The sequence below is a fragment of the Diprion similis genome, chromosome 12 (genome assembly GCF_021155765.1).
Source record: "Diprion similis isolate iyDipSimi1 chromosome 12, iyDipSimi1.1, whole genome shotgun sequence".
Classification (NCBI taxonomy): Eukaryota; Metazoa; Arthropoda; class Insecta; order Hymenoptera; family Diprionidae; genus Diprion; species Diprion similis.
The window spans coordinates 11512572-11526229 of NC_060116.1; the positions used below are offsets into that span (position 1 = coordinate 11512572).

General features: G+C 35.6%; 2 protein-coding genes across 2 annotated transcripts; both read left to right on the plus strand.

Annotated features, from left to right (window-relative positions):
- Positions 1-24: 24 nt before the first annotated feature.
- Positions 25-10445, plus strand: LOC124413651. The gene is made up of 10 exons (XM_046894372.1): positions 25-276; positions 782-963; positions 1091-5458; positions 5549-5585; positions 5761-7546; positions 7745-7933; positions 8067-8981; positions 9033-9379; positions 9786-9973; positions 10167-10445. The coding sequence occupies exons 1-9, from the start codon at positions 94-96 to the stop codon at positions 9921-9923; spliced, it is 8145 nt and encodes a 2714-aa protein (XP_046750328.1). The 5' UTR covers positions 25-93; the 3' UTR covers positions 9924-9973; positions 10167-10445.
- Positions 10446-10672: 227 nt separating this feature from the next.
- Positions 10673-13600, plus strand: LOC124413248 (inositol-tetrakisphosphate 1-kinase-like). The gene is made up of 5 exons (XM_046893708.1): positions 10673-11023; positions 11158-11256; positions 11536-11677; positions 11848-11984; positions 12083-13600. Exons 1-5 carry the CDS (start codon positions 10910-10912, stop codon positions 12698-12700), a joined length of 1110 nt encoding a protein of 369 aa, XP_046749664.1. The 5' UTR covers positions 10673-10909; the 3' UTR covers positions 12701-13600.
- The last annotated feature ends 58 nt before the right edge of the window (positions 13601-13658 follow it).

A 13658-nucleotide genomic window follows, 5' to 3' on the forward strand; every position in this document is an offset into this window, starting at 1 on the left:
AACGAAATGCTGCAAGAACTTGTATTATTTATTCTCTGTAATTGCCAAAACCTCATTTCAAATGGTCAAATTCGTTTCGTAAAGTAAAGTTTCATGTTTTCATGTTACAGAAATGACTTCAGTGATACAAGGGAATCTGAAACACCTTTGGCATCGACAAATTGCTGCCGAACATCTAATCATACAGTAACAATGTCCAAATTACATAATTTCCACGCAGATGAAGAGGGCAGGAGAGGCACTCAAAAGCAGAAATACCCATTGGATGACTACTTGGTAATGATAACCATTATTTGGATCTAAAATTACATCCAACGAATCCCCGTAGACTATTATTATTAGTTTGCTCTCATGTAATATTGGCCATAGACATATAGTGTATTGATTTACAGTTAATTGCGTCATCGCTGTTACGGTGTAGCTTAAAGGATGTAGCTGATATGATGACACTGCAATTGTTGGTCAACGTTACACAGTTGTCGCTAGTTCACTGGTAATAAGATCTGATTCTCAATGCTATAATTACTGGTGGCAAGATTCGATTAAGATTTAAAGGTCTACTGTGATAAACAAAAAATACATTCGTTGCATATCATTGGGTCATCTGGGTTAATAATTACACCGGGTTTCTTTAATTTTGTTAATAGTTTGACGAGCGTCGTTTTCTTATAGCTTGATTTTTGCTTCAGAGCACATTCAAGTGCTGCTAGGTGAACATCCATCTACACACAATCGTTATTTTATGCAGGAGGATATGCAGTTCGTTTACTTTTTTTTATAGATTAATGGAAATCTGCAGACATGCACACAGGCATCTATGCTAACACCAATTAGTCCTGTATCGAGCCCGGAAACGGCAGATGTATTACAGAATGCAGAGAGGCTTGTAAAAAATGCACAGCAACAACTTATGGAAGTCAGTTTTGACTCAGCATTACATACCCTTGACGATAATCCTACAAGGTGAGCTTTTTGCAGCATTAGAAAAATAATATTACTGATAGTGAAGTTTGATTTGAAAGTTCATAATTTCAATAATTTTTATATTCTATGCGAAATGAGAAAAGAATAATCAGGCATTCCTTTTCAGTTACATAGGACACCAGTGCTTAGATGAGAATTTATTGCATATTTGTGAGATCGTTGAATCTAAGTTCCAAGAATCTAACAACCCAAGTAAAACGTACGGTGAGAAAGACTTGATGGCAAATGTACCTACTTCCAACAGAGAATTAAAATACGATAAATTTTCTGTAAAAGAATCTGATAGCATACTTAATAAGCCATTGGAAATATCAGGACAGAATTACGAATGCTCTGCAAACCAGTTAGCAGATGGGATATTTTTTCAAAACAAGAAGCCGTTTTTTCAAAAGGCACCCAATTGGTTCAAGATCGAGCGACCCCAACAAGTTACTGTTTTTCCAGTGTCTACAGCGTGCAGTCTGAAATCCAAAAGCAAAAGTTCGTGTGTGATTCAACAACGCTGTGCAACAACTAATACTCGAGTGGTCGAAATTAATAGTAGAGATCATCAAACCAGCAATATGCAAGTCCAAGAAGGACCCAGAGTGGATATTCGGGGTGGATTGACGATTCAAGCCATTGAAAATATTCACATATCGCCACAGTCCTCATTGGTACCAATTTGTAATAACACAGCTTCATACTCCTTTCAGTATGAGGCATCATCAAAGTCAAGTTTCATCGATTCAAACAGAACTCGTGTAGATAATCATAGTACAACTAATTCAAATGCAAGGACTACGTATGATACTGGAAAAGAAAAGCATATGCGATTGACAAATTACAACTATGTCCAAAAACCAGTAAATCCGGAAAATGATGACAATGTTGACGTTACTTTTCCGCAGGATCAAAATAAATCTAGTTATTACGCGAATAAAGATACAACCGATACGCGGCAAACTTTCATTACTGATACTACTAATGTTAATAATGAAAATGAAAATTCCAGCCAATCGAACTTGAGTAATGGCAAAAACAAAGTATGCCTTGACAGTGTACTTGTTGAAAATTATAAGCTGAAAAACTTACCGACTCATAGTGAAAGAGTAAATGAGCCGAAAACAACAAATGAGCTGGTATATGATTTGAAAGAAAACGAAACTTTAAAAAAGTCTGTCAGTATAAATTTAACTCCAGTGACAACACCTTTCTATCAGCAAATTCCCATAATAGACTCAGAGTTGAAAAAGGATAATGAGCAAGAAGTGATAGAACCGCCGTATCCTTCCCAGGATCACCTTGAAATTTCTTCAGATTTGGAACTCACCCACGTACTTTCGGATAAAAATTATAAACAGCGTATGCGAATCTGTACTCAAGACTGTGAGACTGGTTCATGTTCAAGGAAATGCGAGAGCGATGTTGTACATAGAGAAAAACAAAAGTTTAAAGAGGCGTTAGAAACAATAGCCAACATACAGAAGATCAGATTTGATGTAAAAGATTCCGGTATTATTCCAGCAAAGTGCACACAGATATGCGAGCATAAAAACCGTTGTATCGCAGATGAAAATGATCTTGAGCCAAGATCAATATTGGAAGCTGAAAACTTCAAAGCAGCATTGGAGAAGCTTTGCAACTTCAATCAGAATACTAATTCTAAAATGTCTACTGACTCTAAGATGTGTCAACAGGCGATTGATGATTTTGTTAATATGTTTTATAGCTCAAATAATCAGTCAAAGTTTGCACAGGATAGTTATAACCCTTCGAGTTCGAATTCTGAAAATAAGGATGAACCTTCAAAACAAAATGAACGTAATACCAATAATAAGGTAACTAAGAATATTAGAACTGAAGCAAACAATGAAGAGACTGTGACAGCTCCAAAAGGGGTGAAATCGATTCCTGAGCAAAAGCAGATAAAGAATCGTCAAGTATCAAATAAAAATAACAAACCCAAAACTGCAACAGCAATTGGAGATCCACCGACATCGAACATTAACACCAGTCGAACAAAAACGTTCAATAAAGCCGCCAAGTCTCCGGTACCCCAAAGTCAATTCTCAAAAGATAATAACTCTGAGCAGGAAAAAATCCGACTGAATTTGATTTCTAAACAACAAGAAGTTAGTCTGGAAAATTTAAATTTACCAGAACCGTGTGTATCAGATGTGGACGCGATTTTGAATATTTACCAAGAATCTATGGCAGCCATTTGCCAAGGTACCGAAAAATTGTCACAACTAATATCACGTCACATAATGAAAAATGCCCTATCTTCTTCTGATCAGATTTCATCTCCACCTGTTTTCGGTGACTTACATCAAGGGAGTTCTACCAAACCTACATCGAATTTAGTACCTTGTAGCTCAAAAAAAACGTCACCACCGTTGCATTCTGCTCAAGAAAAAGCTTCTGCAGATCAATTCCCCATCCGAATTGTGCCATGTTCTAATAAAACACGAACTACGAAAATAACCCAGCAAATAAACGGAAAGGATAATATCCCAGAACACGAAGATTCGCCCAGTTTTTCATCAAGGGATGATACAGAAAGTAGCAGCGAAAATAATTCAGTTTGTACCAATCAGAAGTTGGCAAGAAATGAATGTGAAACGGCGTGTAATAGAAGTTTTATGAATCAGCGAACTCTATCGGATGTCATTGAAGAAAGTAGTTGTGTAAATTTTGATGTTGTAAACGATACAAGTAATTCTCCAATAATAACAACAGCCCAAGCTCAAACTTCAGTGAATAACAGACCGCAACTTGCACCAGCACAGCACAGCGTTGCAAAGAATGTACGAAAACCAGGTGGAACCCAATTTATGGATGTTCAATATTGTATAACTGAACCATTCGAAGCACCAATATCCATTGGAATGACATTAGATAAGAAGAGCTCGCTCTCGCAGTCTGCCTTAAAAAGCCCATTTTCTGCATATTTCAATTTAGAAAGTGCCTGCGATAAAGATGCAAGGTTTCATCGCCACTCTAATTATGATATTCATAGCGATCAGACTTCGGACATTAATTTGTATAAGTGTCCAATATTAATATCCGGATATAGCGACAACTTCAAGGTATCAGACAATCATCCAGATGACAAGTTGATGGTGGAAGGAGGTGTTGCATACAACAAACAAGTAGAGCTGCAAGTATTCAGCAAAATTCTTGATGCTATGAAAAATTCTTCGCATTTTATGAATCAGTTTGTCGTTTCAATTTTTAATGGATTGGAAATTCACTCTATTAACGACATAGTGAGAAACTTGGAAGACGCTGCAGTGCATCCAAATATCATTGAGCAGCTTTTGATAATACTAAGAGAACGGGGCAGGGATGAATCTTCAATTGGGGATATACCAGACTTTTTACAGACCAGTGACAAAATGAATGATTTAAAAAATTCTATCGGCTCCAAAGGTGCTATGACAGCATCAAATATAGATACCGATAGAAGAAATGATGATCCAGCTGCTCTGCATCATAGGCTTAGGCAGGTAAATAAGAGCTGGGATCCAGCAGAGCGAGAGACAAATTTGAAGTTAAACTTTAATGAATGTTATGCGGGTTCACGTGATAGTGCCAACAGCGATGTCGACAAAGCTGTTAAAGTTGAATTACAAAACCATCCAATGAACAACGAAAATACTAAAAACGATAGGTTGAAAACACCCAACTCAATTCTTGAAAACAAATCTTGCGCATCTGAATCATCATTAGGCATAATTTGCAATAGTTCAAGTCAGAAGAGATCTTCTGAAATTGGAGTGGAATTAGACCACAATTACCAAGGAGTAAAAGTAAAATCGCTGGGCAAAGAGACTTGCTGTACTAATGAAATCACACCAAAGAGTAAACGTGATCCGCATGATATCATCGAAATCTCAACTTCTGTTAATACGGTTTCAAAAAAACATGACAGCGATAACGGCACTGAAAAGGATATTAGTTTCTTAATCCCATACGATAATGAATCGAATAGCAAGATTGAGAATCTATCCAATGTGGGAGATTTTACGAGTGTTACTTTGAAGAATGAATCAACAGAAAAAACTATGGGAATGCAAATAAAAAGAAACTGCCAAAATAGTTTATGCATCAATTCTCCGTCACAAGGAATGGAGACAGAAATGAATTCGAATGCAGCTACTGGACAGTCGTCAGCAGTGACTAACAAGACTAAAAAAACGTTGAAAATGTCTGATGATCCAATGACGGCTAGAACAAATTCAAGTGGAAATCGTCAAATAAATGATGGAAATATGATGTGTAACTGTAAAAAATACGACAGTCATGAAGTTTCGGGAGCAGAGACGCATCATATGCTCAGTCAATCATTGATAAACCCAGTCAATAAAATAGCTGTTTCGCAAAATCATCCCCATTACAATCACGCTCACGCGGTGGATTTACTAGCAAGGACTGCTGATGATAATCCCAACTTGATAACTGTTACAAGTGCAGGAAGAAGCAATAAAAGGTAAGGGTATTACATGCTTTGTGGAATGAAGACTATATGTAAGCAAACGCCTCATGTCATTTTGAGAAATTACTAACTTATCTGTTACAGGTCAAAACCATCAAATTTAGCTGTCACCTCAAAAAGCGTAAGTAAACATGGTTCGATTCATCTCTTGTATGATTGGATGTAAACGAATTATATTCAATGATGGGTGTGGAGAACATTTTAATTGATAGTCCTACATGTCCAATAAGTCTCGAATTTTTCTAGTTAAGATAAAATTACACATTACTTATGAATTTATTGATATTTATTCACAGCATATGAAAAAAACGGTAGATTCAAGTAGAACAAGCAGCAAGAAATCGAATTCATTCAAAAAGAAAGTTAAAGGGGACAAAAAAGTATCCCGTGATACCAAGCAAAGTACAAGAAAGTGCACTGAAAAGACACAAAGTAGCGGCTCAGGAAAATCTGATTCAAAAAATGATTGTGCCTTGTGTATACAACTTGTAGGAATGTGCAATTGCCTTGATTGTACAAATTGCGTGATAAATTGCACAAGATGTAAGGAAATAATGACGAAAAGGAAGAATAACGAGAAAGAAAAGCTTCCCAAAAGTACATTGTCCCCGCGTCATGACAATTGTTTTAAACTCCTGGGACAAAACGCTGATAAATTTACGTTCTCAACAGTACCAAATTCTGCTCTAACAGAATTAACTCCTGTGCCATTAGAATCAAGCAAGAAAGCAGATGTTAAAAATAGAGATTATTGTCAGGGAATACGAAAAATGAACGAAAACCTGATTGACCAAAAAGATGTAATTTCGAAGATGCAACAATCAAAATTAAAGTCTAACTCTGCCATGTTGAATAGTGTCAATAACAACAACGGGTCAATTAATCGCAAGATAACACCAATTAAAAAAATGTTACAAGATGCTGCTTCTACTGCAGGTACTTCAAAAGTGGAAGATAAAGTGCAGAACACAGAAAAGATCATACCACACGTCACCACATGCAAGAGTACCGAAACGTGCGACATGAAAAAATATGAAGGCCTCAATCCATTTAAAGGTGCAGAACATTTGTGTAGAGGAGAAACAATTGCTCAAGAACCGAGAGAGCATTTACCAAGGAAGTTAGATAAACATACAGAAATTGATAGAGTCAATGCAACAATAGATAAGACAACAAGCACGATAGAAACTATGAAGCATCATTCGGCGACACAGGATTCAACAGAAAACTACAAAAGTACCAACTGTGAGAGTGCAGATAATATAAACTGTACAGTTATGACATCCACAGAAATAAAAGATTTTTCGACAAAGAAATCGCAAACTTCGAGGACATGTAACGATTCCCACAAACATGAAGCTATTCACTCAAGAACTGATTCAGAAGTAGGAATAGTTTCAGTGCCTAAAGTAGCAAGTCAAAACATGTTCGACGATGCAACTATTATAGTGCTCCAACCATTAAACGAATTGGATCATACATTTTTCATCGCAAAACCAAATTGTGTAGAGCAGAATATAATTAAAGAAAAATTAAACCAGAATTTTAACATTAGAAACACCAACATAACGGATCCAAACCATCTTTTAGTTTGCAATCTCAACCAGCAAGAAGAGCAGTCTCGAGAACAATTAATTCAATCAAACTGCAATATCACTCAACATGTGAATCGTGTCGACAAAAGTATTGGCAAAGATATTGAACTTACTAATACCAAAAGTGGTTCGAATCGTGTTAAACATCAAGATTGTCAAATTAATTACCCAGGTGATAACGGGGTGGGGAATTCAACTGGTAATAGACAATCAAGTGTAGCTTTTGCTCCAACATACGAAACGAGTTCCATGACTCGCTTCTATGAAAAACCGAACAAATGCGAAGATTTATGCACAAATGATACAGATTGTCTTGAAATCTGTCCTCAGTCACCACCAAAATCATACGATTCAAGGTTTCGTTGCCAACAGGATTGTCCAAACGAGGACATCTGTCGTAAAATTTGTTCACAGGAACCTCACCGTGAACAATCGTTGCAAACCAATTCAGTTAACATTAATGCCATATTGGAAAAATTTATAACAGGTCAGACGTTTTCCAATTATAAATATATTATAAGTATATTGACTTTATTTTAATTATTCAATGAGTCAGTTTCGAAAAAATGATTATCACAATGCTACTGTATGATTTTGTATGACTATTTCGCTATGGCCTGGTTCAATAACTTGCTATATTCGAGTCAAGTCTTTATAATTATATTCTTTGTTCCCACGTGATTAGAAAATAACATACCAAATGTGAAACTGCCAATTGTTAAAACACTTCTTCAAGAATTGAAGAAAGTCAAGGATTGCTTGGGAGTGGAAACAAAGAAACTAGAAATAATACATGAAGATTCAGAGACGCATACTGATTTTGGCCAGGCTAAAAAAGAAAATGGAGGGAAAGAAGAAGAAGGAGCTAGTCCAAGTACGAATTATAATTATGAGACGAACCATAGCAGGATTTTCTGCAAGTTTTAGAACTATGTGATTGATCGATTATGGTTGTATAAAAAAGTAAGAGAGAGTATTTCTTACCAAAGTTTCTAAATATTTTCTAGGATATAGTAGAAATGACCCTCATCAAGAAAGTGTACAATACGAAGAATCGGACGAAAAGTTACAGTACATAATTAAGAACAGAAAAAGCCTTAGTGTTCCAAATGTTGTACGAGATGTTGCTGACATGCATCCATCTACAAAATTAGAGCGTTTAAAAATAAGACCGGCAGATCCCCTTGTCTCAGGAAATTCCAATAAATCAGAGTCAGATAGAAGATATTCAGTTTTCAATAAACAAAATGCTGCATCATCAATTGATTTGAATGATCCAAAAACGAAAGAATATTTAGCATCTCTGAAACATAGGCACCAAGGAGAAGAATCATCTTCAGATAGTTCAGCAGAGACACTGCAATCAACAGTAACGAACACTCCTCAAAAAATTCCGGCACCAGGGAAATCCAACGATAAGCATGCCTCTAAGTTGCACAACAGTAGACGAGGTATGGATGCAGATCCTGTTCGCTCAAAAGTATTGAATGAAAGGTCAGGCGAGCACGATGACAATTTGACCAAATCATTTGAAAGTTGTGATTTAGAGCCTGGTGAATTTTTACATGTGCGATCACCATTCGATGAACCTATGCAGTTTTGTATAGATTATAGAATAGTTGATACAGAAAATCCAAAACTATTGCCCAATCTACCGACGTGCAGCAACCCTGATGATAAAAATGGTTTTGCTACGAACGCAGATGATACAATTTCACCAACAACACAGCCGCAAACTGAATCTCTTGAAAACGAGTGCGAATCTGGTTTTAATGCTGCGAAAGTGCTTGATACAGTAATGCAAGATAAAGATGATGAAAATCAATTGATCGATAAGTCTGATAGCGTCTCTGCTGTTAGATCGAAGCTCTTCAAGCCTGCGGCTTATGGAATAGTGGACAAAATTATTGATAAAGATGAAAGTTTAACGTGTGAAATGGGTGAAGATTCAAAATTGACATGTCTATCTTCTCATGAATTTATGCAAAATAAGTCAAAACCTGAGAGCTCAATAAGTATGAGTACTGATGACAGGTTCACAGATAGAAATGTACCAAATTTCCCTGACATGGAAAGCAATACAGTTAAGACATGCAGTTTATATCCAGTTACTGAAAATTGCGAGTGTTTGGTGACAAATAGATGCCTTAATTTGATGGAAGAAAAAAATATATGTGCACTTACTAGTGAGAATAAAAAAAAAGGACAAACGCGGAAACGGTCTGACTTTCAACTTTCCGATAGTGCTGAATGCAGCAATAGACCAGAGATCATTGACCATTTTCTAGGCAAAACTAAGCTTGAAGACATGAAAATAAGATATACCAATGATGAATATGACGTAGTTCAATCTAGTAAGTGTGAACACTTCAGAGACGATTATGAGCAGCTATACTTAAAATCCAATTTCACATCACAAATTACCTCAGAATTGGAGAGCAATGACGTTGCAAAGAATCGGCGGATTTTAAGGAAGAAAGTACACGAGAAGAAAGATTTGGTCATTTATGATAAAACCACCAATAAACAATGGGTACTTTGACAATCTATTCAAACACCTATTCTATTAGATTCTGATAGGATAGCAATTAATATTGTATTCAGTCCACACCTATTACCATCATTGCAATGATTGTCAACATAATTATCCTTGAAAAGGACTATTGTTCAAAGTCCTCAATATCATTTTGAAGTAAAGTTAAAAGATTCTTATTCACAATTACAGCATCAAGATTCATATGATACATATTCCGAAGGTGAAATCAATTGGCCAAGCTCGTGTTCGTATTCTTTGGGCGAGGTCAGAATTTCTACACCGAGTTGCACTACCGGCGGCAGAACTTTCAAAGACCCAGAAAGTTTAACGATACTTGTGACCAAGAGCATTCTCGACTCAACGTACGTTACATGCAAGGTAATATTAGAAAATATAATCGATATGTTCCATATTTTTTCAAACCATCTATTTTGCTAGTATTCTGATATGGTGAATTTATTTCCATTCCTCTTGTAATGTTCTCTCAAACGTTGTAAGGGTTCATTGGCAACTGCAAATTTGTAAATACTACAACTTTATATAGCGATAACCAGATATCTGTTTGTTTCAGTCACCAGGAGAAATCGTGACAGCAATCAAAGACGCAGATACAGATGTCTCCTCCAGTATATCATAGATCACAACGCAGGGCTAGACGAGCCATTAAAATAGATTGTAACGGTATGGCTTGAGACTGCACAAAGTAAAAATGAACTTTGTATTCATCTAATGATGAAAATATGATACCTCAATAGTAAACCGTCGATAATTTGTGTAAGTCAAATGTTCAAAATTTAAGCTATAGATATAAATTATCAACACTGTATATACTTTTTATTCTTTGTCTGAATGTAGTTCGTACCATCTATTGTACGAGACAGTGTAATAAAATTATTTAACTTGAGCCTATCATTCTTTTCGGTTCATTAATTCATTTATATTCCAGTCAGAGTTTTTGTTAAATTATCGACTGGTTCTAGACCTAAAAATATTGTACCTGTTTTTCAAAGTTATCAGTGTCTCCTATCGAGTTCAAAGTCCTCGACGATAAACACGCGTGAGTAAATGGCGGTTCTAATTACGGACATTTGACATCACCTAACCTAACCTGTTAGTTACTTACAAAGGCATGGCACCACTTGTTAAACATTCCATGTGTTGTGGTTTGTGCTATCTTAGGATATCCAGTATCGTAAAATAAATGCGATAAACAAACCACACGACCCGGTAGGCGTGTAATAAAATGAGGTAAATTTACAAAGTCTGTAGCCAGATTGGAAGTATATTCGAAGTACATATACGTCGTGATTGAAAATGTGCGACGACCGCAAAGTCATCGGTTTTTGGATATCCGAAAAGAAACGTCAGAAATTAAACTGGTCTGAGTTTGAGAAAGTATGTGCCAAGAATGGATTCACATTGAAAATGGTAAGCAGCTGACACACGTTTTCGTCGACAAATTATAAGTTAAAGTTAAAAATCTTCCAATTTGCAGGTTAGAATCCTGTTTACAATTTTTGACAATCCGAAATGATAACAAGTGTCCTACGATTAATTTCTAGGTTGATCTTAACCCGGATATCGAGAATCAAGGACGTTTGGATATTTTTGTGCATAAATTAACAAATACTCTTGCATTAGCTGAACATGGCGACCAAAATGTGAGTCACCTACAATTCTACGAACTATCATATCGTAGAAGAATTTTGTCGTTACCCAGATATGGGAAATATATCACTGCACATAAACTAGAGGTGTAGAATTTTTATATCCTCACCGGAACGCTGAACGTACGGTGTTAAATGACAAAAATGTGTTTAAAATCAGAGCCCCACTTTGTAGCTTTTCTTCGTTAAAGAATTTGTGCATTATTTTTCATTTTCAAATTCCTCCGAAAGAATGGATAGCTAAATTCTTAATTAACAAATTTTTAATAAAAGGCAAAGACGATCATCTCAAGGATACAAGAATTCATTAAGAAACGTTCAGAAATGATCGTAATAGATCCTCTGGAAAATGTGAACAATTTACGGAACAGGCATAAGTGCTATAGAATAATGAGAAACGCTCTACAACACGATGGTAACACATATAGAAATTTTTTATTACCGTTAACTTATCATCGTTAAGCGTAGCTCTTTTCTGTTTTTATAGAAGTTCACTACTCTGCAAATTTACGCTACGATTCATGTAGTATGTGACTCATATCTCAGGCGAATAAATACTTTTTTGACCAGTCCATGTTTTTTCAGATGTATTTGCTCCAAATTTCGTCGAATTCAAATCCACAAACGTTGAAGAAAACCTGAGCCTTTTAAAGAGGAAAAACGTCAAATTTCCATTCTTGTGCAAACCTTTACTTGCACAAGGTTCAACGGATGCACATAAAGTCTGTAAAAATGCTCTTTACCATTCGTTCTTATCAGGCACGAGTAATCGTGTTTTGACTCAGCATTAAGGCCGTATGTGTATTTCATATTTTTTCAGATGATGGTGATATTCAACAAAGATGGCCTGGAAGATTGCCAGGTTCCTTGCGTTGCGCAAGATTTCATCAACCATAATGCCATTTTGTACAAACTATATGTAGTCGGAGATAAATTCCACGTAGTTGAACGTCCTAGTCTGAAAAACTTTTATACAAAAGACTGCTTGACATCGAATACAATTTTCTTCAACTCTTCTGACATTTGTAAAAGTGGTTCAAATTCTAAATTGTCTATTATATCGGACGAAGACAAGAATCTTACAATCAAACCAAACTTTGAAATTTTTCAATGGATTGTCAGAACTATCAACAAGGCTTTTGGTCTTACTTTGATAGGAATTGATGTTGTTATCGAAAATCATACTAAGAAGTATGCAATCATAGATGTTAATATTTTCCCAAGCTATGATGGGTACCCACATTTTTTTGAGCAGCTAATCGAATGCATAAAGAAATTAATTGATCAAAAGGTTGCGAGACTAAATAGTAATTCCAACTCAAACAAGTGCCTCAGCGATGACTTAGACTCAGGTTTTGAGAGTGATGAAAAAAAACGTACTCTCAAAGAATCACGACTTTCTAATGATACTAAGAATGATTCTTCGGTCATACCGTAGTTCGTTCGCTGCACGAAGTGCTATGTAGCCCGTGTACATTTGTATGACATGTAAGGAACCAGAAAAATGGGCTTAACGTGTTGTAATTTTAAGACGAAATGGAAACTTCAATGATCTTTACTTACGTAAATCAATATTCCGTAAATTACAGCTAATATATAAAATCAGTAATACGTTTTATAAAACCGTTGTACCCGTGTAAAAATTGTACAAGTTTTTAAACTTTAGCACAAGTTGCCTGATTTATAAAATAACTTTCCGATTAACTTAACATTACAGAGTTCTCAGGAAACATTTTACGGCAAAACCAACTCGTGAAACTGTAAAATTTTTGTGAGATTAATATTGTAAGCTCATTTTACATACGTTGCTGATATATAGTTCGGTCAAACATAGCTTGACCATCTACAGTTTTTTAACGCTGCATTTTATTTTGCGCTAACAAACTCATGAAGTTCCTCACAAATGGTGCTTTTGCATCAGCTAAATATTATTGTAGTCAATCATATAGTTTTTTTTCAACTGGTGCCAAAACTGAATCCATTTTCAAGTTATTTCGCTTTACTGAAAAGAGAGGACTTTCATATTATGCCGGCGCGGTATAGGATTATCACAAGAATATAAAAAAAAATGTCCAACCATAAATGGATCACTTGAAACACTGATTATATAAATTCAAACAGCTTATGGGCCAATCCACTAATTATCAACGAATGATCTGGACGTCAAAAAATTGAATTTATTCTCTTCTAGTATGTACTAAGATTGGAAACTTCACCAAGTTTTAACCTTCTAGGACTTACCGTTCGCCAGAAATGCCACATCAAAGTTTATTATTTTGACTTGACTGAGGTTTAAACACAAATTATTTTCGTATCGTTACTGGCATGAAAAAATTTGTATCTTATGTGAAAAACTCTCACATTTCCGACTATATTATTCATTTTTGGATAACTTT